This window comes from Prionailurus bengalensis, chromosome D2 (assembly GCF_016509475.1).
Source record: "Prionailurus bengalensis isolate Pbe53 chromosome D2, Fcat_Pben_1.1_paternal_pri, whole genome shotgun sequence".
NCBI classification, from domain to species: domain Eukaryota; kingdom Metazoa; phylum Chordata; class Mammalia; order Carnivora; family Felidae; genus Prionailurus; species Prionailurus bengalensis.
The window spans coordinates 75,727,151-75,749,611 of NC_057351.1; the positions used below are offsets into that span (position 1 = coordinate 75,727,151).

General features: G+C 45.8%; 2 protein-coding genes across 3 annotated transcripts in view; one reads left to right on the forward strand and one right to left on the reverse strand.

The window, feature by feature from the left end:
• The window catches only part of INPP5F (inositol polyphosphate-5-phosphatase F), a 90,102-nt gene extending 76,871 nt beyond the window's left edge, over window positions 1-13,231 (forward strand). The window contains exons 16-20 of the mRNA XM_043597703.1: window positions 6,024-6,095; window positions 7,166-7,239; window positions 7,671-7,799; window positions 8,397-8,484; window positions 10,987-13,231. Coding sequence (XP_043453638.1) covers window positions 6,024-6,095; window positions 7,166-7,239; window positions 7,671-7,799; window positions 8,397-8,484; window positions 10,987-12,139 — 1,516 coding nt within the window. The 3' untranslated portion in view covers window positions 12,140-13,231. The remainder of the gene's footprint in view (window positions 1-6,023; window positions 6,096-7,165; window positions 7,240-7,670; window positions 7,800-8,396; window positions 8,485-10,986) is intronic.
• An 846-nt stretch (window positions 13,232-14,077) lies between these two features.
• LOC122493315 (minichromosome maintenance complex binding protein) overlaps window positions 14,078-22,461 on the reverse strand; it is a 48,159-nt gene continuing 39,775 nt past the window's right edge. For both annotated transcript variants that reach the window (XM_043597707.1, XM_043597706.1), the window contains exons 12-16: window positions 21,510-21,675; window positions 20,471-20,604; window positions 19,089-19,253; window positions 16,310-16,398; window positions 14,078-15,934 (exon numbers count right to left, since the gene is read on the reverse strand). In XM_043597707.1, the coding sequence (XP_043453642.1) occupies window positions 15,808-15,934; window positions 16,310-16,398; window positions 19,089-19,253; window positions 20,471-20,604; window positions 21,510-21,675 (681 nt within the window). In that variant the 3' untranslated portion in view covers window positions 14,078-15,807. The remainder of the gene's footprint in view (window positions 15,935-16,309; window positions 16,399-19,088; window positions 19,254-20,470; window positions 20,605-21,509; window positions 21,676-22,461) is intronic.

Below are 22,461 nucleotides of genomic sequence, written 5' to 3' on the forward strand. Positions count from 1 at the left end.
CACATGATGAAATACTTCTCTTTTTTTCTGATTTTTTTTTGACCCCTCCACCCCTTTCTAGTGCCCGATGATTGAACTCCTCGTTTTTCTTTAATCCTGCACTATACCCTTGGGCTTTCTGGTAACTGGGAGACGGTGATTGTGTTCTGCTCATCTTTGGTTGAAGCTCCTGAGGAAGAATAATTTACTCGGATAACCCATACTAGGCAGCGAGTGTCCCTGAATCCTTCCCTACCCATTCCTTTGGGTTAAGGATATCTCTTCCCTCAAATTCCTCGGCTGTGGGCCTCTGGCTAAGTCTCCTAATTTCCAACCTGTTCCTGGATTCCCTGCCTCTCTTCTTCACGTGTCACCCCTGCGAGGTGTTTTGTCTTCTAATTCTTTCTTAGACGGTCTGTGGCTAAGTTTTAGTGTGATGAGAGGACCCCTTTGCCTATGTCACATGCCAAAGCACATTCACCCCCGCCGTCCTCATCCTTGTCTTCTTCCTCGTGGTCATTGGTGGACAAAAGAGGCCCATCAGAGCCAGAGTCATGGACGTAGTGAAACCTCGTGACCTCTGTGCTATAGGACACAGAAAGATTCTGAAGATTGTCCCATCAGCTTACATCTCATTGGCCGAGGTGTCGTCTTCTGTGTCTTGTTGGTTCTCACACGTAGCCAGTTCCTGATGGGAGAATGGTTCTGTGTGTTGCCTCTTCAGCACAGACACCGGACTTGGTCCGAGAAGAGATGGGCAGGGAGCCCCGCTGCTACGCCGGACATCAGGAGTGTCTGAGGAAGTGACGTATGGATTCTCAAGAGGAGGACAGGGTTGGGGGAGCAGAGGGGACACAGACTTGTGGGAATATGCACGTGGTCTACTGGGTGACAGGGACAGACGGCTCAGGTTTGAGACTCTCTACTCTGGTCTGGGAAGGATCTCCTTTCCCTGAGGCTGACCAAACTGAAAGCGGTTGCATCTGATAACGGTTGAGGTGTTAGCTGCTTGCTAGGTTTTCTTGCCCTTTGTGTTTCCCACTATTACTGTTTTACTAGAAACTGCCACCCTTGAAGCTGTGGGACAAGATGACATGGATAGAATAGGTAGTGAAGCTGAGGCAGTGACTTCGAAGGTCGTATTTTGGCTTGGTGGCTTGGGTAGAAGGCCGGGACCCGCCCATCAGGAGTCTTGGTATCTTTGAGGTAATGGGAGACACTTTGCCACCCTGCGGCTGGCCCCAGCGTCGGCCCCTATGGGGGGCATGGTTTGGAGCCTTACATTTGGGTTTTGGAGGAGCTGGAGCAGAAGCCATCGTTGTTTCAGGTCAGTCTTCTCTTTTATTCCAGAGGTGATGCTTTTTCAGATACAGAATTATTACCATCTTCGGGTTCACTACATTTTCCTCTCAGGTGGATTATTCTCTGATGGGTCTCATGTGCCCATTTGAATTTCCAAAGTTAACTGTGTGTCTGCATCTCGATTGCACACAGTTCTTTAGAATTCTCCTGCTTGTCAGCTCCTCTCTACTTTTTCTTGTGGCTGTCATTCTTTCTAATACTGCTAAAATTTCTTTAACTTCACTACTGGTATTTTTCCTCATTTGCAAAGATTAAAGATTTTTTTTAGATGGCGGACCATTTTCCCTTAAAGGGGGATGTTTGGAAACTTGCTCTTTGGCTGACTTGCTACGGAACCTTTGTACAGTCTATCGACTAAGCCAGAGAGGTAAACCCAGAGCAGGCGGACCCTGATGGAGGACAGGGAGAGAGAGCTCCAGGAATGGCTGTGTGAGCTCAGATCCCCAGCCAGCCAGCCAGCCAGCCAGCCAGCCAGCCAGCCAGCCAGCCAGCCAGCCAGCCATGGGGCTTGGGGTCTTCAGCAGTTGATACCTACCTGTCTCCGCCATTTGCTCCTGGGTTGTGTGTATATATTTTTAAAAACACCTTCTTTGAGATAGAGTTCATATACCATGTAATCCATCCATTTAAAGCATACAATTAAATGGCTTTTAGTGTATTCATAGAATTGTGCAATTATCCCCATGGTGTATTTTAGACCATTTTCATTATAACAGAAGAAAGCCCTGCACCCACTAGCAATTACTCCCCATTCTCCTGTCCCTCTGCCCAGACAACCACTGGTCAACTTTTTGTCTATGTATAGATGTCTCTGTTCTGGACATTGCATATAAATGGAATCATATAATAAGTGACTTTTACGACCACTTTTGTGACTGGTTTCATTCACTTAGCATCATGTTTTCATGGTTCGTGCATGCTGTGGACCATATCAGAACTTCAGGCCTTTTTGTAGCTGAGTAGCATTCCGTCATATGGATATAGCATGTTTTGCTTATTTTCTTCCACGGATGGACATTTAGGTGGTTTCCACTTTCTGGTGGTTGTAAATAGTAACACTGAGAACAGTCCTGTACGAGTTTGGGTTTGAACATCAGTTTTTATTTTGGGTGCATATCTAGGAGTGGAAAGTGCTGGGTCATGTGTAAATCTGTGTTTCACTGTTGAGAAACCATCAAGCTATTTTCCAGAGTGACTGTGTCATTTGACATTCTCAACCGTGTATGAGGGTTCCAATTTTTCCACCTCGCCAACATTTGTCCCCCCCCACCTTTTTTTAAAATTACAGTCCTCCTAAGAGGTGTGAAGTAGTATCTGACTGTGGCTTTGATTTGCATTTCCCTACTGACAAAGGATGTTAAGGATTTTTCCTTGTACTTGTTGGCCATTTGTGTATCTTCCTTGGAAAAATGTCCAAGGAAGTGTGTCTTTTTGTTGTTGTTGTCTGTGTCTTTTTGTTGTTGAGCTACTGTGTTTTGGTAAATAAACTTTTACAGGGCTGGGGATGGAGGCAAGTGAGACAAGGTTGTACAAGTGCAGGGTCAGATCTGTCGTTATTTCAAATATGTTGGTTGGTGTTTTGTTCATGATATTTTGGCGTTAGGATTTTTTTTTTTAATACTGCACTAAAAAATTAATGGCTGGGTGTTTTTGATGTCGGTTAAATTTTGCGCCAGAGGCTCGCCGCAATGCGGTCCCGGTCACTTAACTCTGGCAGGAAAACAGTTTGGGCCGCAGTTGACAAACGCGCAGCCCTGCCACCGCAGGAACGACCCGCTCCCCGCGCTGTTCCACCCCTCCCGGGGCGGCCGCGCACTGTCGCTGCACTGTTCCCGCACTGCCTGCGGGCCTCCCGGCTACTCCCGTCGCGGCCTCTTGCCTTCCAGCGTCGAGTTCGGCTTGTACCCCCACGGCCAGCCAGCGGCGCGGATGACGGGTGGTCTGGGTCCCTGCTCCCTGCACTGCGCCCCGTTGCCGCGAAAACGCTGGGCCCTGAACGACAGGTGCCTGGGGGCGCGCTGCTGGCCGCGAGGGGAGTCGGCAGAGTGGAAAGGACAGCGGGCGTACCGCCCAGGTGCCCTTCGGCAGGCACCTCCACCAGCCCACTCATTATTTTGCCCAACTCTGTCGAGCCCGCTTTTTCTGCCCCGAGTAGATGCCCACTTCTCCACTCGTTTCGGGGCAGCGGGGAGGCGTGGGGCGGCCACGCTGCTGGGCGTGTGAGTGCAGCGGACAGATGCTCACACTGCCGCGGCCGCGCGCGTCCCTTTCAACCGCAGCGAGTGCGAACGCCGGGCCGGCCGGACCGCGGGCACCTCGGCGCTCCGCCCCCGCGGGCTGGGACCGCGCGCTGCGCGGGGGCGGGATAGCGGGGGCGGATGCGCATGCGCACTGGGCGCGTGCCGCGGCAGCGGGGGCGGCCGGAAGCGAGACGTGTCTCCTGGGCGTGGCTTGGCGCTGCAGTTGCCGCAGTTGCCGCAGTCTCCGCAGTCGCTGCAGGCGCGAGTTTGGGTGCAGGCGGCTCCGGTTGAGCCTCGACTTCTCGACGGACGGACTGACGGACGGACGGACGCGATGCCGCGCTCCCACAGGCCTCCACCAACCGCCCAGCGGCCCGCCAACGCCACCGGCAATGCCACCGGCAACGCTGCCGAGCCCAAGCCCGAAGGCGGCAGCCTGGCCACGACTTTCAAGATTTTTCTCCTTTTTGCAGGACTTATGGTTAAAGTTCCTGTGGGGCTGTATTTTTCCTGCAAGTTGCTCCTTTTCCAAAGTCTCCTGTTAATGTCTCCTGACGACAGTGGCTTTTATGCGACCATTGTCGCAGTGGTGGGGTTGCATGTGGTGCTGGCAGTTTTTGTCTTCATCGTGTGGAAGGAGGGCATGCCTGACTGGCAGGAAAACAAAAACGAGTAGAGCAGCTTCGGAAGCTGCAAACGCGGGGGGTGGGGAGGTACCTAAGCGGGGTGGGGGGGCTTCCTTCGTTTACTGTCCGTGTTGAAAAACGTGTCTTTTTTTGTGCGCTTCAGGGGCAGGGTGGGCGGGGAGGGAAATTAAGTATTTACTGCAGCTACGACTCCAGTAAAATTGCGGGTGGGGGGGGAGGGCTGACCTTTTTCTTGACCGCCTGTTACGTGCCCAGTGCTTTTCGTTAAAGACATAATGTTTTTGACTGAGGATCCTGTTGGACTGATGTAAATATATTAATGCCTCAGTGGAAAAAGCTCGGAGGAAGTAACACTGACTTGTAGAAGTAGAATTTCTCCTTAAGATAAGTGTCGTGACATAATTTTTATGGCTTGGCTCAAGCATCAGTTTTCAGAGTGCATGTAAGTATCGCTGCGGAAACCCCCACTGCGCCCTAGTGTGATCCGGGGTTCGCGGTGGAGCCGCCGGTAGCCTGAGTGCGTGGTCTTGTGTTCCCGGTGGATTGATTAGTTAGTGCGCGTGATTCTTGGACCAATCTGCGTAACGTCGGTTCCTAGCATCTTACTCGTTGTATTTTTCGGTGTCTTACTGTAGGTGAAAACTGAGGCGAATTAGTTATTTCAGATTAAGACCGTTTGAGTTATGCTGCGGCAGGGGGCCGCGGATGTAAATTACTGCAGTTTTAAGATTTTGGTTAGTTTGTCTCTGCAGTACGCATTAAACAATGACCTCATTCTGACGCAGTTTAAGGACGTGACTTCCATCTACAAATGATTTTTTTTCCCTACTGTTTTCCATTTGTTTTTCAGTAGTAGCATTTTGGCAAATCTGGGCGAATAGGTATGAAATTCTAAAGGAGCAATATCCACTCGTGCAGTGGAATATTGAGACCAATATAAGAATGTAGATTAACTTCCACCTTTTGATTGGAAAATAATAGTTAATATTAGATGAATATTAAGACTTTTATTTGAGTTCAGGTTTTGCCCGCTTTATCTGCTGATTATTTGTAGATTTTTATACTTGGACCATTTTTTAATTCATAATCTTACAGAAATGTAGATTTTGCCGTGGGGCTTAATGGTCTCACCAACACTCATGTTTCTGACCCTTATTTTGATATTTCATTTGAGAGGGGAGGTAAAAATATGGTGAAACAAGTCCAGAAAATGGACTTAGAATAAGGAAATGTTTACTTGTTCCTTAAAAGCCAAATAAATTAATCTGGAGTAAGAAATACACAAAGTTGCTTGGGCTTGGTCCCATTTTTGCATCTAAATGTTTTATTTATGTAAATTTTTTTCAAAAGATGCATTCTGCACATATGTAAAAATATCCTTAATGTGTGCTGTCGTTTTGATGGTTAGGTCTTGTGAGATCATGTAGACCTTTTCTTCTTTTCTGAGACCCTGGTTTTCCTTTCTTCTCAAACCCCTCTCCCCACATATTATCTTATTTTGCCGAATCCTCCCACCTCTTTGGCCACCTCTCTCTGAGAAGGGACCTCTCTCCTCAGCTAGTCCTCCCTGACACCTACCCCCCATTCTCAAACAGAGTTCCTTTTTTCCCCCCTCCAGATGGATAGATTGCATACATTTAACTTCAAAAGTGGGACTCCTTGATTATTTGATTTTCTGCGCCCCCCCCCCCCCCCCAACCAATCTTTATCACAAGTGGCTCTGCTATACAAATAATCTTGGCACAAATGCAGGTGAAAATGAAAATATTTAATTATTTGTGTCGTGTCTGTTTAGCCTCATTGATGCTACTCACAGAGATGTGGATGTGCTGTTACTGCTTTCTAACTCTGCCTACTACGTGGCCTAGTAAGTTGCTTTTTGATTTAAAGCTTTTTAATTGTTATTTTAAGTCAACTTCCTTATTAGAATTCATGACAAAAAAATTAAGAGTCTGGTTTTGTTACATAGTTTAAGGAACTTCACTGAACTTCTTTACCTCATATAACTGTTCTTATCAACTTGAAAATGGGATTTTAGAGTTGTAATCAGTATTTATATGTTTTTTCAGTATTTAAGTATTATATATTTTCCGTGTTTTGATGTACTCCATACTTTTAATGTAAATGACCCTACATTATTTTTTATTACTCTACAGTAAACAATTCCCCATCTTTTAGTACTGAAATACTTCCTTTTTTTTTTTTTTCTTTTTTTTTGCTGTTAGGGATGATACAGTTGTCATTGTGCAGGTAATTGTATATGTGTGTGTACACACAAGCACACACCTGCTTCCCTTTGGTTAAAAGGGTATGATGAATTACAATATTTCTGTGGTTTATCAGATCTCCAATAAGGCTACCAATTAACAATGCCACTAGCAAAATTACAAGCACTTCCTCATTAGCCTTACCAGAATCAGGTTTTGTTTTGTTTTGTTTTGTTTTGTTTTTCCTGTTAAGTAAATACTCTCTTTTTGGACTTGTGTGACTCTGAATGGCCTTTTTTTTTTTTTTTTTTTTTTTTTAGTCATTGGCCCAGGTGCCCATTGAGGTTGATGTATGGATTTTTTATTCTTGATTTCGGATATCAGATGTATCTGTTATTATTCACAGATGCATGCCTTTAGTGTAGTACGTATGTGTTTACCTGCCTTTTAGGTTAAGTTTTAGGTTGGTTGGGTTTAAAAATTTTTATAAAACAAATTACATTTTGTAATTCATTTTAATGTAAGATATAAGCTGATTGTTACTTAGCTTTTGAACTGTATATATATGTTAATGCCATTTCATCTAGTTTTTAAAATGTTTAACCTTTTATCCCATAGTGTATTATGCCCTGGAATATTGTAACTGTATAGAAGTTGATACTGTTTCAGCCGACAAACCAAATATGCTTTTGATTTTAATCCTGTTTTTACTCCCTTTCCTTTTATCCAGTTATGATGATGAAGTTGATAAGGTAAACCAGTATCAACGACTAAGTCTAGAAGACCTGGAAAAAATAGAAATAGGTAAATTTTAACATGCTAATCAACTCCTCGGAAGCAAATACGGTTTCTTCCAAGAATGGGTCACTTTGTTTGAGCAAGCACTATAGCATAGTGGACCCAGAAAGGGGTATTGATACTATACTGCAAGTAGTCTAATTTTTAGGACTCTCTTCTGTTCCTTAGAGATGAGTGATGGATAGATTGTAATAACTGTGCTTAATACCTTGTGAAGATTAACCCAGGGATCAAGAAAGTTTACATATTTGAAACTGAAGAAGAGTTTTTATGTAGTCTCATCAAATCATCACAGTAAGCTTGTATTTTGTGTGTCCTCATTTAGAAGAAATAAGAAACATGTGCTAAATAGTTAATGATGAGTAAGTGTTGGTATTTTGGAGCTAAAAAAGTGAATGTTATATGAATCGTTTAAACATCTTCCTTTGGGTTTTTAGGTCCTGAACCCACTCTTTTTGGTAAGCCAAAGTTCTCCTGCATGCGACTGCACTACAGATACAAAGAAGCAAGTGGCTATTTCCACACACTGAGAGCTGTAATGCGCAATCCAGAAGAGGACGGGAAAGGTAATGAAGAGATGCCTGTATTCAGGGATAGCTTTTGATCTGCTCTTAAAAATCCAGGTGGAACTGGGGAAAGTACATACCATTACAAACGGAACGATCCAGGAAAACCGCTTTGAGCTTTGCAACCTTCACATAGCAACTTTGTCCCCAGCAAAGCAGGGAAGTTACTTGAGCTGATGTAGCTCGGGCAAGGGTATCTGATGGGAGATCTGTGTATTTGGCCATATGGGTGCCAGGCCTTTCCCCCAACACAGGTGCCTCTCGTGGACACTCGTCGGGGACCGTTCCTGTCTTGTTTGTGGCTGTTGCCTTGGTGTCTAACACAGGACAATGAGAAGAATGAGAAGAAACTTCTAATTCCAGTTGATTTGGGTCTTTTGCCCTTTATTAATTTTAGAACAACAAAAAAATTTGTTTTAGGGCATTTTAAATTAGTGGGGGAGAGTAATGAACAAGAAGCAGTTTTCTGTAAATCGCAGCAAGTACATTTGTATTTAAGCGTTAAGACCGCACGTTTCATTCAGGGTTCTGAATTACAAGTGCTGTTTTTTCATCTGTTTTTGGAGAGATTGTCAAGCAGTTGTATTTGGGTTTCAGATACCCTTCAGTGCATTGCGGAGATGCTGCAGATAACCAAGCAAGCCATGGGATTAGATGTACCTATAATTGAGAAAAAACTTGAGAGGTAAGTACAGTACTTTGATTTTCTGAAGAATGAAGACATTGTTATTCAAAGTCTTACTCCTTTAAAAGTGTTTGCAAGATGGGGAGAAATCTGTGATAATGTATTGGTATTTAGGCTGGGAAGTGTCCCGTTTTTGTGGATCAATAAGTAATGCTTTTTGTTTGAATCTGAATGCTCTCTCTTGAGAGTAGATCTAAGCAATACATTACTTGTGGCCATAATTTAAACAACTGTATAGAGAAAATGACAAGCCAGTATGTTTTATTTATTTTCTTTTTTCTTTTAAATATATTTAAAAAAATTTTTTTTGGGGGGGAGTGCCTGGGTGGCTCAGTCGGTTAAGCGTCCGACTTCGGCTTAGGTCACGATCTCGCACTCCGTGAGTTCGAGCCCCGCGTCGGGCTCTGTGCTGACTGCTCAGAGCCTGGAGCCTGTTTCAGATTCTTTGTATCCCTCTCTCTCTGACCCTCCCCCATTCATGCTCTTGTCTCTGTCTCAAAAATAAATAAATGTTAAAAAAAAAAATTAAAAAAAATTTTTTGTTTTTACATTTATTCATTTTTGAGAGAGAGCACAAGCAGGGGAGGGGCAGAGAGAGGGAGACACAGAATCTGAAGCAGACTCCGGGCTCTGAGCTGTCAGCACAGAGCCCGACGTGGGGCTCAAACTCGCAAACTGTGAGATCATGACCTGAGCCGAAGTCAGATGCTCAACCGACTGAGCCACCCAGGCACCCCAAGCCAGTATGTTTTAAACACCAGTGGTTTCTGAGTTTGGGGAAGGAATGAATGCCTGTGAAGAGATTATTTACATTAACATTTGGATTTTCTATCTAATCACATTTCATGGTTCACATTCCACTGAAGAGAGCCACTTGGTCATCTAGAGAATAATTGTTCGGTCTTCTGTTAGTAGAGAGAATTGTTCCAGTAGCGCTTTAGTAACATCCTAGTTGTTCTGAACATGCTCATGACCAGCAATCCCACATAACCATCAAGAGTCAAACGTACATACTGAGACATGTGGCAAACAGCAATACTTTTTTCTGACATTCATAGCTGTCACGAGGGATGCCAAATGCGAAAACGCTATGTTAAATAGCCCGTATCTTTTTAAATAAATGTAGGTAAATCATAGAAAACATAAGGAAAATTTTCCCTCCCTCCCATCCGAATTCAGCCAAATGGAATGCGTGCAGGCAGCTTTAGTCAAGATGTTAGATTCCTATTTATGGGCCTGTTGTCTTTGCTGGTCCTTTAGATTGTGGATGTGGTGGACATGCCCCCAAAGTGACTGTAGTAGTTTCTCCCCTCCCCCTGCCATCCACGTTTCTGTTACCTGTTGTCGGCCACGGTCTGGAAGCAGGTGGTCTTTCTCCTGACCCATTGCCAGAAGGTCAGTAGTAGCCTAAGTCATGATGCCTACGTTGTTCACTGCATCTCATCGTGTAGGCATTTATCATCTCCCGTCATCAGAAGAAGGGTGAGTACTGTACAAGAAGGTATTTAGAGACTATGTTCATATAACTTTTATTACAGTATTATTGTCTTACTGCTCTTGATCTCTTACTGTGTCTAGCTTAATTAAACTTTATCACAGGTGCATATGTGTAAGGAAGAACCTAGTATATATACAGGGTTTAGTCCAGTCATGGCTTCAGGTGGCTACTGCAGGGGGCTTAGAATGTATCCCCCACAGATGAGGGGATAACTGCTGTTGCCTGAATTTTAGGTGTGGTTTTTGGGGGAACTTTTTGTGCTTAATTCTCAGAATACCCCAAAATGCAGGTTGAGGCAACCATTGGGATGCTTCTCTCCCTTGCCTTCCTCTGCTGCCTCCCCCTCCTCTGAATGCTAGAGAGAACTCAGTTGAAGGAAACATGAAATAATTACAGTCAACTTTAAAGACAAAAGGTTTGATCCCAAAGAACCCAGTATGATGAACCTAACTATCGTGAAGAGCTTCGGAGTCAGACTAAGATCTTATAGGTGTTGTGTTTCCAGGGACTGGCTGTTCAGTGCATGGCCTGTTTGAGGATGGTAAGGGCAGGACACTGCTTGCTGGACTTGGGGTTAAAATCACAGCCAGGCCACTGTTCCCACTCAGAACTTGGGGACAACTTGTCGACACTGTTTCCAGAGGCTTCTGCTGCCCAGTGGTCAACTGCTACACACTGGCTGCTTGAAAGACTTCATACCGAAAAGAATATCTCATTGTCTTTTAATAGTGATTATTATATGTTGAAACGATACAGTCTCTTAATATACACAGAAGATTATCAAAATCTCGTGTTTTTAGTAGTGGCTAGAAAATTATATTACTGTGTAGCTCACAATTACCATATAGCTCACATTTCTATCGGACAGTACTATTGTAGCCTCAATTCCAAGGGATTATATGAGTTTAAGAAATTGGGCCCAATGAAAGTAACCGTTTTCATTTACATTAGTAATTGGAACTGGCATATTGGATTTCACAGGGAACTTTTTTTCTCCTTTGTAGGAAGAGCAGCAAACCTCACGAAGACATCATTGGCATCAGATCTCAAAACCAAGGCTCTTTGGCACAGGGAAAAAATTTTTTAATGAGCAAATTTTCATCTCTAAATCAAAAAGTGAAACAGACCAAATCTAATGTAAATATTGGCAATCTACGAAAGCTAGGAAACTTTACCAAACCTGAAATGAAAGTTAACTTTCTAAAACCAAACTTAAAAGTAAATCTCTGGAAATCAGATAGTAGTCTGGAAACCATGGAGAACACCGGTGTGATGGATAATAAAGTCCAGGCAGAGTCGGATGGGGAAATGTCTTCAGATAACGACTCCTACCACTCTGATGAATTCCTCACAAATTCCAAGTCTGATGAAGACAGACAGCTAGCTAACTCCCTAGAGAACGTAGGGCCAATAGACTACGTACTTCCGAGTTGTGGGATTATTGCTTCAGCACCTCGATTAGGCAGTCGGTCCCAGTCTCTCAGCAGCACGGATATTAGCATTCACGTCCCTCCAGAGGGTGCCGCTCACGGAAGTGGTTTTGGAAAAGGCCAGGAGTCCCCTTTGAAGAAGAGCCCTTCTGCCGACAACATACACGTACTGACTGGCTTTGCCAAGCCTGTGGATATTTACTGCCACAGATTTGTACGAGATGCACAAAACAAAATGACCCGGCCATCAGAAGCGGGGTCTGTTTCTCAGCAGGCCAGTGAGGAAGGAAACCAAGTGACCAATCAAGTTTCTAATGAAGAAACACCGTCTGAATCAACAGAACCGCTACCTTCTCGACCGTCTCAGTTAGACGTGGCTTCTTCCGCAAGCGGCCCCCAGTATTTGTCGGTTGAACCGGTGCATCCGGTTGGATCTCAGAAGACCCCGGGCTCTGGCTCCAGCACTCGGGAGTTGGAGACCGGGCTTCCGGTGACTCCTTCTCCTTCAGAGGGCGCTGGCAGCAGGGCAGTCTCCCCCTTTGCGAAGATCCGAAGTTCCATGGTCCAGGTGGCGAGTATTACCCAAGCCGGGTTAACCCAGGGGATAAACTTTGCGGTGGCCAAGGTCCAGAAGAGCCCTGCAGAGTCTGAAGTGGTCCAGGAAGTCCGGCAAAACGAACTTAAAAATATGTTTACACAATGCCAGACACGAATAATTCAGATTTAGTTTTTAGCTGCAAAGAATCCTTTGGCGTTTGTTTGATCCAAAAAGAGGTTTCACGCGTGAGGCAATTTTAACCTTCGTGGTCTTTGAAGCTAGGGATCGCAAATCCTAATGGTGTTTATCGGGAAAGGTTTTAAAAGGAGTGTGAACTTGAGCAGATGTCCAGATTTGAGAGCCAGAATAGAAGTGCGTCATCCCCGAAGGGTGCACACGTGAGTAGCTCATACGCTATGGAGCGGTGTCTCTCTGGAAGGAATTTCGGGATAATTACTCTGAGACAGAATAACCTGAACGACCCTTCTTGGGAGTGAGGTGGGCGGGTGGCGTGTGCAAGTAAACACGGAAAGTACACACGTGGATACATGTCGGGGAACAGCCTCTTCCACCATGTGTTTTTGTTCTGTCCGTTCTTTTGTGTAAATACATTTAGTTCTTAGTGACTTTAGAGTTACTAGTACAGAGAAGCGTTTGAATATAAAAACTACTAACTTAGTTTTGATGGCTTAACCATCCCCTAGAAAGACTAAATTGAGGGTTATTGGCCCAAGAAGGGTATGCCCATCTGATGCATTCCCCGTAGCCTAAATTTAAAATATTTTGCTTCCTTCTGCACCCCGAAGTCTAGGATTAAGACTTGTCAGTCATGAAACCTGCGACACCAGATGTGAAGATCAGCACCTTAAATTTTTGCTGTTTTCAGGAGTGTAAGACTGTGCATCTATTAGATACTGGTAATTGAGTATTCAAGTCATTTGTTGCAGGGAGGCATTCCTTAACATCTTGTGTTCACTGAAAAGTATTAAAGGTTCAGCTGAAGCACAGCGGTGCTGAAACCGATTACAGGACTTCTAATCCTGACCACGTGGAACCACGGCCCCAGAAGGGCCCCTACACAACAAGAACGTTATTACAAACAAGTTCTGGTTTGTCTGGTATCTTTAGAGCCTTACTCTGTTGAAGGGATTCTCAGCTAAACATTATGTCTGTTGTAACTTTGATAAGTATTTCCACGTTTGTTATTTATTAGTGGTATCTTTTTTTTTTTGAAGTGTCGAATCTTGTGACTATTTAAAATAAAAGACCATTGTAATTTAATGTGACAGTGTGTATGAGGAGTCCTTGAATAACATTTTAAAGATAAGGGTGGGGGTGCCTGGGTGGCTCAGTTAAGCAGCCGACTTCAGGTTGTCACGATCTCAGGGTTTGTGAGTTTGAGTCCTGCGTCAGGCTCTCCATTCTCAACGTGAAGCCTGCTTGGGATTCAGTCTCCCTGTCTCGGACACTTAAAAAAAAAAAAAGTCACAGCCCTTCTAGTATTCTGCCCCCTCCCCTTTTTTTTAATTTGGGAGAGTAGGGAGAGAGAATCTTAAGCAGGTTCCACGATCAGTGAAGGGCCTGACCCGGGGCTCGATCCCACAATCTTGGGATTATGACCTGACCTGAAACCAAAAGTTGGACGCTTAGCCAATTTAGCCACCCAAGTGCCCCCTCGTGACGATGAAGCACATCGCAAATTTTAAACACCTGAACACTGAATGCTTTATCCTGTTCTCAAGCAGCTTCTCTTCTGGGTCTTGAAATGCTAAAGTGTCCCACAACGGGAGAGAGAAATACAAGCAGAGTCAGGTGATAAAACGTATCTTTTAAGCGCCACAGAATTCGTTCCAAAGAGATTTTTGAAAAATACAGCAACATTTAATTCCAGTGAGGGTACTATGTTCAGTTTCCTGGTGATTCACATAGAGGTAACAATCCTGTGAGGTCCAGTGTGTAGGCAAAGGACAAGGGAGTTCCGAAGCCCAGAGTTCCAGGCTGTCTTACCCAAGTGGGACGCCAGGAGGACACAGTTTCCAGTAACGGTTTTCTAGCAGGAGGAAGTGGGATCTTTTCCCCACACGTCACAGGGGAAGAGTCTTACAATTCATGAAAAACAACCCCAAGTACTGGTCATTTGGGAAGTTTTATTTATTTGAAAGAGGGTTTTCCTTTCAGGGGAACTTTTCTGCAAAATCAAGCAAATCATGTACTTCTCTTTGGTAAATTACAGTTCACATTGGCACAGTAATCACATGGTAACTAATCTACTCTCTTGAATTTTATTCTCACAGATCCAGTTGAGTGTTCATTTCATTTCTAAAACTTTAAGGAAGTCTAGTCTACCAGTTATAAAAATGAAAACCAGTTAGAATTCTAAATATAAACATTATTTACATTAGTTTATAAAAATAGATTTGAGTTTAGGAAAAGTTAAACTAGTAATTTTCACTTCAGTTAAGCATAACGAATTCCTTGGTTTTCAAGGCAGACCCTGTTTCCTTGTTTAGCTGTGTCAATTTGGAGTGGGGGGCAGACTTCGGGAGTTATTTAACTGAGCTCTCGCGTTTCCCACTATGTAAGTTGCTGCCTAAGAAAACCATCTTTATACGTTACCACTGATGGCTTCTAACGAAAGTAATGCTCTAAACTTGCCAAACCTTTCTGATACCACAGTTTCCCTACTACACTGCACTAAACTTTCTGTTAGTTTAAAAACTTTCATGTTACAGCTGTAATTGGTCTGGGACAAACGTACCATAGCTTTATCAGGTATTCCTGGACTAGCAGATAATGTTAGTTGAACTAACTCATCTGGAACTAATGGAGAAACTTAGATAAAAGTTCAAAATCCAGTACAATCATCAAAGCAACTAAATGACCATTAGGAAAACAATTTAAAACTTTATTTTCTACAGAAGGCATCTTTAAAAAAGTTAACTGTTTGCTCTCTTCAGGTCTGGGCAAGATATCCTATCCCAGGCCAGCAGCATTCCCCTAAACAAACCCCATGAAACAGTGGTTCCCAGATGCACCGGGGTGAAATGAGAAAAATAAGGACAATGTAGTGTTTTGTTTTGTTTTTGAAAAAGCTGTGTTTATTCCATTTCAAGGACTCTCCTTCGGAGACTGTCCTTTTAGGAAGAAACAAATGGCAATACAGGGGTTTCTTTCAGATTACTTGGCAAAACATATTGGCAACCCTGTCCCCCAAATTTTTGGAAACCTTACTGGTCCATGAAATCCAAAAGTCTGGGAACCACTGCCACGTAAAAAGACTAATTTTGTAGGTTATTAACAACTGTTAAATGGGGGAAAAAAAATCTGTGGCCAAACGTTTGGGAAGTGATACTGCAGAACCTCACACGGTCGTGTGAATTAATGGCAAGTACACCCCATTCCCCAAACCTGGACCACTAAACACGTTCAGACCCACCGTTAATCGGAAAGATGTAAAAATCTGAAGCGAACAACCCTTCTGACTTTGGAATTCCAACAATTTTCTTCAAATGAAGTTGACATGAGCATTTCAACAGAGTCTGGCCTATGACTTAGCTGAAACTAAGGAAATGGTATAATCAGCAACATTATCAATATTAAACTTTTAATATCAAATACATTTTTGTACATTGTTACTAATTTATATAATTATAAAACAATCAAAAGCTCCATAAAATCAGTAAGGTAAAAGCCCTTACTGAATATTATATAAACTTCAGATGTTACCAGGCTTGATTTCAGGAAAAGTCATTGGTTTTTGATACAAATTATCTACAAAACAATGTGGTATAAATGGCATTGGAATTTTACAATAATGTGGCTACAACTTGCCCACTACTCTCATAAGTGTCAGATCTTTAAAGTTCATTTCCGTTCACACATTTCTGCTGTTGAAGCCTGGTTCTTCTTAAAGACTCTAGCTGCTTTGCTCTTAGCCATCGTTCCCTAGACAGCGTTGTCTGACCGGCACTGAGAGACAGAAACCTGGAATGAAACACAGAAATAGACTGAAGTCTAGACTTAGGGCAGTCTCTAGTTCTCTTTCCTTCTCTCTCTCTTTTTTTAAAGAACCTAGGAATCCTGAGTTACAGGTCAAGACCATCTGTTGGCTACACGGAAGTCAAGAGCCCAGTCAGACTTCCACAGAGGGATCTTTGAAGCTTGGAGCCAAAGAGCAAGCCCGTCCCACTGTAGTGGTCACTTGCCAAGCAATCCCCCTCGCTAAGCACTTTCGCAAGGTGTTCTAAAGGAAGAACATCTTCCATTTATAGAAATCTGCCTCTGTTACTCCCCCCAGTCGCGAGGTTCGTACACGGCTTACTAAACAAGGAAGCAATTCACGGACACATCGTTCCTCACCGAGCAACAATGAGCAACTGGTGGAGGTCGTCCGCGGTGATGCTCTGAGGGTCATTCTTGCGCATTTCCACAAAGTCATCTTCGACTGCCTGTATCGAGAGAGAAAGCGGACTTTAAGACGACTGCTTCTGGAAAAGCGACATGCATTCCGCAGGGAAAGCGAGAGTAACATGGGCCACCGGCCCCGATTCTGAGGCCGTGGAGACCAGAAGGTAGCGGACAGAGGAGCACACGTCACACGCGGGGCTGTCGCTGCTGACGGAACCGGGGCCCGGCAAGGCAAACGTCCCGGTCGGCAGTGTGCGTGGCCTACGGGGAAGAGTGACATCACCACAGTGGCAGAGCGAGGACCTCTGAAAACTCTCTCCCCCATTAAAGGGCACAAGAACGGGAGCAAACAATACGAAAATCTGCTTCTTCGAGAGCTGAAAATTAACCAGAATGCAGGGAGCGTTTGTTCCAGAAAGACACAACACGAGGTTGTGAGTCATTTCAGCTTGCCCTATCTATCCCCTGGCCCCAGCAGCCCTGAAGAGGGAACTCTCGGCCACTGCTGGAGAGGGTCCTCTCAAAGCACCACCCGGGAGCACGGTCGTTATTTGACTGGCGGTTCCCCGGGAGAACCCACCTGCGAGGTGGTCTTCATTCAGCCTGACTCGGCCTGCCCAGTGTGAACAGCCTCTTCTCCCAGGGGACTGACCAGAAACCACCAGAAGCGATTACCGATCATCCCGGCCGCCTCACGCGTCGGGTACTAGTCGGGGCAGATACGCGGTTAACCAAAACCCTTAAAAGAAAAAACTAGGAAATGCGAGGTTTTTCCTCCCAGAGCCCCCAGCGGACAGATCTAGCCCCCTCTCCCCGGCAACGCAGAAGGCCCCGTGCGTGTACAGGGAGCGGGCTCCGGGCCATCCCCTCTGAGTAGCCTCTTCTGTGTGAGAAGGAGAAGGGTAGGTCACAGTCGTGACCTGCGTGGCTGAGAGCAGGAGGCCTGTCCACACAAGACCCACAGCCCTCGGCTTAGACTGAGACATCGCATCTGAGGAAATTAAGTTTCTGTCTGATCACTGACTGACCGCTAAGCCACATACCAAGGGCACACTTCACAGGATTCACTCAGAAGTCGCGGAACGACACGCCACCACCCCTGGCGGGGCGGGGGGGGAGGGTGAGCAGCCCCCAGAGCAGGGCCAGGCGACGTCGTAAAACATCTGGTTTTCCAAACAAAACTGAGGAGACGGGGAAGGAAACAAGAATGTGCGGCGCCCTTCACTGGGAGCAAAGGAGGCAACAAACTGTCTCTGAGGAAGCCGAAACATCGGCCTCACCAGACACTTTAAATCTGCTATCTTAAATACATTCCAACAACCAGCGGAAACCACATATAAAGAACTCAAAGAAAGGACGAGAACGTCTCCCCAAGTAAAGAACCTCAACAGAGACCAATTCTCTCACAAAAACAGAACCAAAATTGAAAATTCACTAGAAGCTAGGCTCCAGAGCAGCTCTGCGCGGCAGGCAGAAGAAAGTCTCTGCGAACGCGCGGGAAGGTCGAATGCGAATGTCCGGTCTGCAGAGGAGACGGTAAAAGGGAGGGGGGGAAACGAATCCTCAGAGACCCGGGGGACCCGATTCCACGCGCGAACACTCGCATACGTACGGGCGTGTCGGGGGGAGAGGAGACAGAGGGGGGCAGAAAGAAACGTAAAGAAGGAACGGTCAAAACCTCACCAAATCTTTCCTTAGTATTTGTTTTGGAGAGAGCGCGAGGGGGGCAGGGGGGAGAGGGGGACAGGGGCTCCGAAGCGGCTCCGCGCTGACAGCACAGTGCCCGACGCGGGGCTGGGCTCCCGAAGCGCAAGATGGCGACCCGAGAAGTCGTACGCTCGAGCGACCGAGCCACGCCGGGGGCCCCCAAAACCCACCAAGCCTCTTCAAGACTTTCCCAAGATGTGCCCCTGTCCGCACACCCAAGACGCCCCACGAAGGCCGGCGGCGCAGGCTCCCGGGGCTCCTCGCCTAGACACGCCCCAGCTGAGCCGTCAAGGGCCAGAGAGAGTCCGAAGGCGCGGGGGCGAAAGGACTCACCGTGCACCGAGAAGCTTCTCCTCAGGCCCTAGCGGGCTTGTCAGAGACCGCGGGCCCGGAAGGCAACCGGAGGAAACGGTAGAGCTGAAAGAAGTCTCTAAACCGAGAACACCACATCCGGCAGAAGCGGTCTCCGGAAGCGAAGCAGAAACGAAGACAGGCCCAGGGAAGCAGACCTGCCCCACGGGAGCCCGAGTGGGCTCTTCAGGCCGGAACGGAAGGGTCCCTGCACGGTGACTCGCATCCACGCAAACGTCACCGGCGAAGGTGAGCACGCAGCTAAACACCAAAAGCAGGATGCAGGTCTCTTGCCTCGGGACTTTTCTCCTCCGACTTAAAGACGAGCGCACACAGCACAAACTGTAAAAGCGCCGGCGGAGAGCCAGGCCCGACGGTGTCACGTGCGTGACAATAAAGCACCGGGGGGACCGGGAACGGGGTTACAGTCGCCGTTTCGTACACGCTGTGACGGACCCCACACACACTGGGAGCCGCAGAACCCAGGACAGCTACTAGGAAGACAAACCGTAAAAACAAAGACCCGGAAACCACAACTGTATACAAGGGACGATTCCTCACAACACGACACGACGCCGGAGAACGAGGGAACCAAGGGCAGTCACAGGACACGGGAGTCGATGCGACGGTCCGATTCCACACGGGGAAATCCCGTGTTTGGACCCAAACCCACCTTGGTGATTTCATCAGAAATGCTGTAATCCAGGAACCGCAAGAGGGTCAGATAAATGCGGAATTTGTTGAGCACGGACGGCAGCACCGCGGCCAGGAGGCTGTTGGTGTATTCCTCCATGTTGGGCGGGGCGAGCTGCGGCTGCAGGCGGATGTGGCAGTCGGCCTGCAAGGACAAAGGGCACAGTGCTTTCCAGGCTGCCACAGGGTCTGACGGTTCGGGGGGATGCGTCACCTTATCGGCCCCTGCACGTATCGGAAAATACTCTTTACTACTGGGGGAAGGGCACGTTGTGTTTTTGGGGGGTTTGGGGGGTTTTGAGAGCCAGCGAGCACGCACACGTGCGAGCAGAGGTGAGGGGCAGAGGGAAGAGCGGACGGAGGGGGGCAGGAAGGGAGGGAGAGACCGGTAAGCAGGCTCCACTCCCAGAGCTCGACACGGGGCTTGATCCTATAACCCTGGGATCGTGACCTGAGCCAAAACCGAGAGGCGGACGCTACACTGACAGAGCCACCAAGGCGCCCTGGGAGGGGTGGGGATGTCACTTCCTAACACTGATTTACAAGCACGATGATTACCTCAGCAATACTCACTAAAGTTAGCCTTTGTTTGGTTACTTTTATTTCCTTAACAGTATCAGTAAAAAGGGTATCAGTATAAAAAGGGAGCCCACCTCTAAAAAGCAGCCAATTAAAATGTTTTAGAGGTTTCCTCATCCTGGAATAGGTACTGTTTCTTACTGATCTGCATTTCTAAACACCACATAACGTAACACTTTCCCAAAGAAAACTTACTCCTGGGCTATTTCATTCTTATCCAGAGGCAATTTCTCATAAATCACAGGTGAACATTAGTTTCCAGAGAAACGACATACCTTTTAAGCAACTGGGCATACTTTTCATCATTAAAAGATTCAGAATTAAAAGCTCTCTTCAGAAATCACGCTGATGATTTACCACAGCATTCCACCATAAGGCACAAAACTAATTACCATGTCATTGGGAACATTTTAAAAGCAACTCTAAAATACTTCTCACAGAAGACGGACAGAAAACAATAGGATCGAGGCAGCAAGAACAAAGGTCTAGATGTTAATCAGGCAATTTACAGACAGCTTCTCCTCTCCAGGCCTGGATGTGGGAGTTTCGGCTACCAAAAGCTTTCCCTTGCTTGTGTTGTGATCTGCCGGTGGCCAGTTCTTCGGAGAGGTTTTCATCGCCAAGGCAGGAACAAAATAACCAGTTCTCTTACTGACAATCAGCAGCCACAATTGTGAAACAAATTTAACTTACCAATAATAACAAGCAGTACCGAGAAAGAAAACAAAAATACAGATCCCATTCCAATGTAACCTCCCTCCATCTCAGAATGACTCCTCTTACCGGGAGGAGTGATCTCCCCTCCGAAGTGATAAAAACATTAATATTGCAGGGGAACTCCATGTGGTGGTAACTGAAGTCATAATCGACTTTCTGCCAAGTTATTAGGTTGCTCAGGGCAGTCACGTTATGAACACCTAGAAAATAAAAAAAAAATTTTTTTGGTCATTTGATTTTAATCACCTAAACAAACTGGTTTTACGGACATTGATTTTAAGACGTGAGGTTTCTACCTCTATAAAAAAAGCGTTTGGGCACCGTTCAACTAAATGTTCACTACGTTAACAGACACCACAGACAATGCTGGACAAACGTATTTTGGGGCCAAGATCCCCCACATCTACTCTAGCACCCGGCGTGCAACCAGGCCTAAGACAGGTTCCCAGTAAGTACGATCACTGTGTGCGGTGTCACAGGTCTGAAATGACAGAACTAAAACTATTTTATGCAGAGAAAGGAGGTTACTGAATTGCAGTGACTCTTAGATTCACCTTTGCCTTAAGCACCCCCATCCACACTACTTGTCCTACCTTTGCCTCCTGAACCCCCAGCAGCAAAGTGCCTCCTCCAACCTCAGCTGAGCACAATCTGCTTTCTTGTGATTTTATAACATGTTTCGTAACTGAGGCTAGTTCAAACCATTCAACATAGTACTTTTTTTTCAGGGATTCTGGGAAAAATAATTTTAAATTTCCCATCGGGCGGTAAAAAACATTTTATTAGATCTTTTCTACCCTCTCCTTTTTAGCTAACAGATTACTGAAGGCAAAATCTCCTGCCTTCTCAGCTTTTAAAGAACTCCTCGCTACGTCCTTGCTCTGTCCTTGTACTATTTCCATACTACGACACAAAACATAGCTGATGTACCCAATCTGTAAGTTTACAGTACCCACAGCATGCAGATCATAGGGCGAGCCTTGACCTTAATTAAATATTTGTGAAACGGGAGTCTGCCTTTTGTTCAGCGATTCTTTCAAAAGTCCTTACCAGATCCGGCTTTCCCGGGAGGTCAGAAATGAAGGGGAGCATCCCCCGTCCATACCTGGTGTGTCCAGCTGCCCCTGCTCCAGGAGAGTCTCATCGATCACAAGGGAAGTGTTGCTGGGGAGCTGGAGGAGCCCGCTGACGAGGCGGTTGGCTGCATAGTCCTTGTGGGGGATGAATCTCAAATGGTTCATGTTCTCTATAGTCATCTGCAGGCGAAAAGACTACAAAGAGACACGTTTCACTAAGCAAGGAACGAAGTTTCCCTGTTTTAAGAAAATACACACGCGGGGTTAAACACTTGCCACATGTGTGTAAGAAAGAGCTTATCTCTGCAACCTCAGGGTGGAGTTTCATGGTTTCTTGAGCTCTCAGAAGCAAAAATAATATCTACATCTTAAATAAGAATTTCACTGATTGTATGAGCTGCTTTATTCTCAACCGTTTTGTTTGCTATTCTTAATGACTAATTTCTATTTTACCAGTGAACAAGAAACGACAGATAATTCAGATACTATTATCAAATATTCAGGAGCTTGACTTCTTTTGCCTACCACGACCACATGCTAACAAAACAGAAAATACTTATTCAAGATAGGGAGAGAAAAGTTTAATTTTCCTCTGTGTGCCTCAAGTTAAAATCACATTCATTCATCAGGCTACCACAGACCAGTGAACAAACAGCCCCGATAAATAAACACGGTGGCGCAAAGCGCACGGAGCGGGGACCGGGCCCTGCGGGTCGTGTACCTGCTGCACGCAGCCTCCTCGTCCCGTCTCAACACGCTTCAGTATCCGTTAGACCACATGCAGCCTCTCCTCCATCTCCCCGAGCCCACCAACACCCTCTGCACCCTGCTTCCACTCCAACCCCTCCTCCTGCTCCAGCCTCAGAAGAGGTAGGCATGGATGGGGTGGAGACTAGGGTTGGGGAAAAGGGTGCTGAGGAAGAGAGAAACTTTCAGAGTTCAGAGGATTATGGTATGCTGGCTCGGTGACTCAAAGAAAAT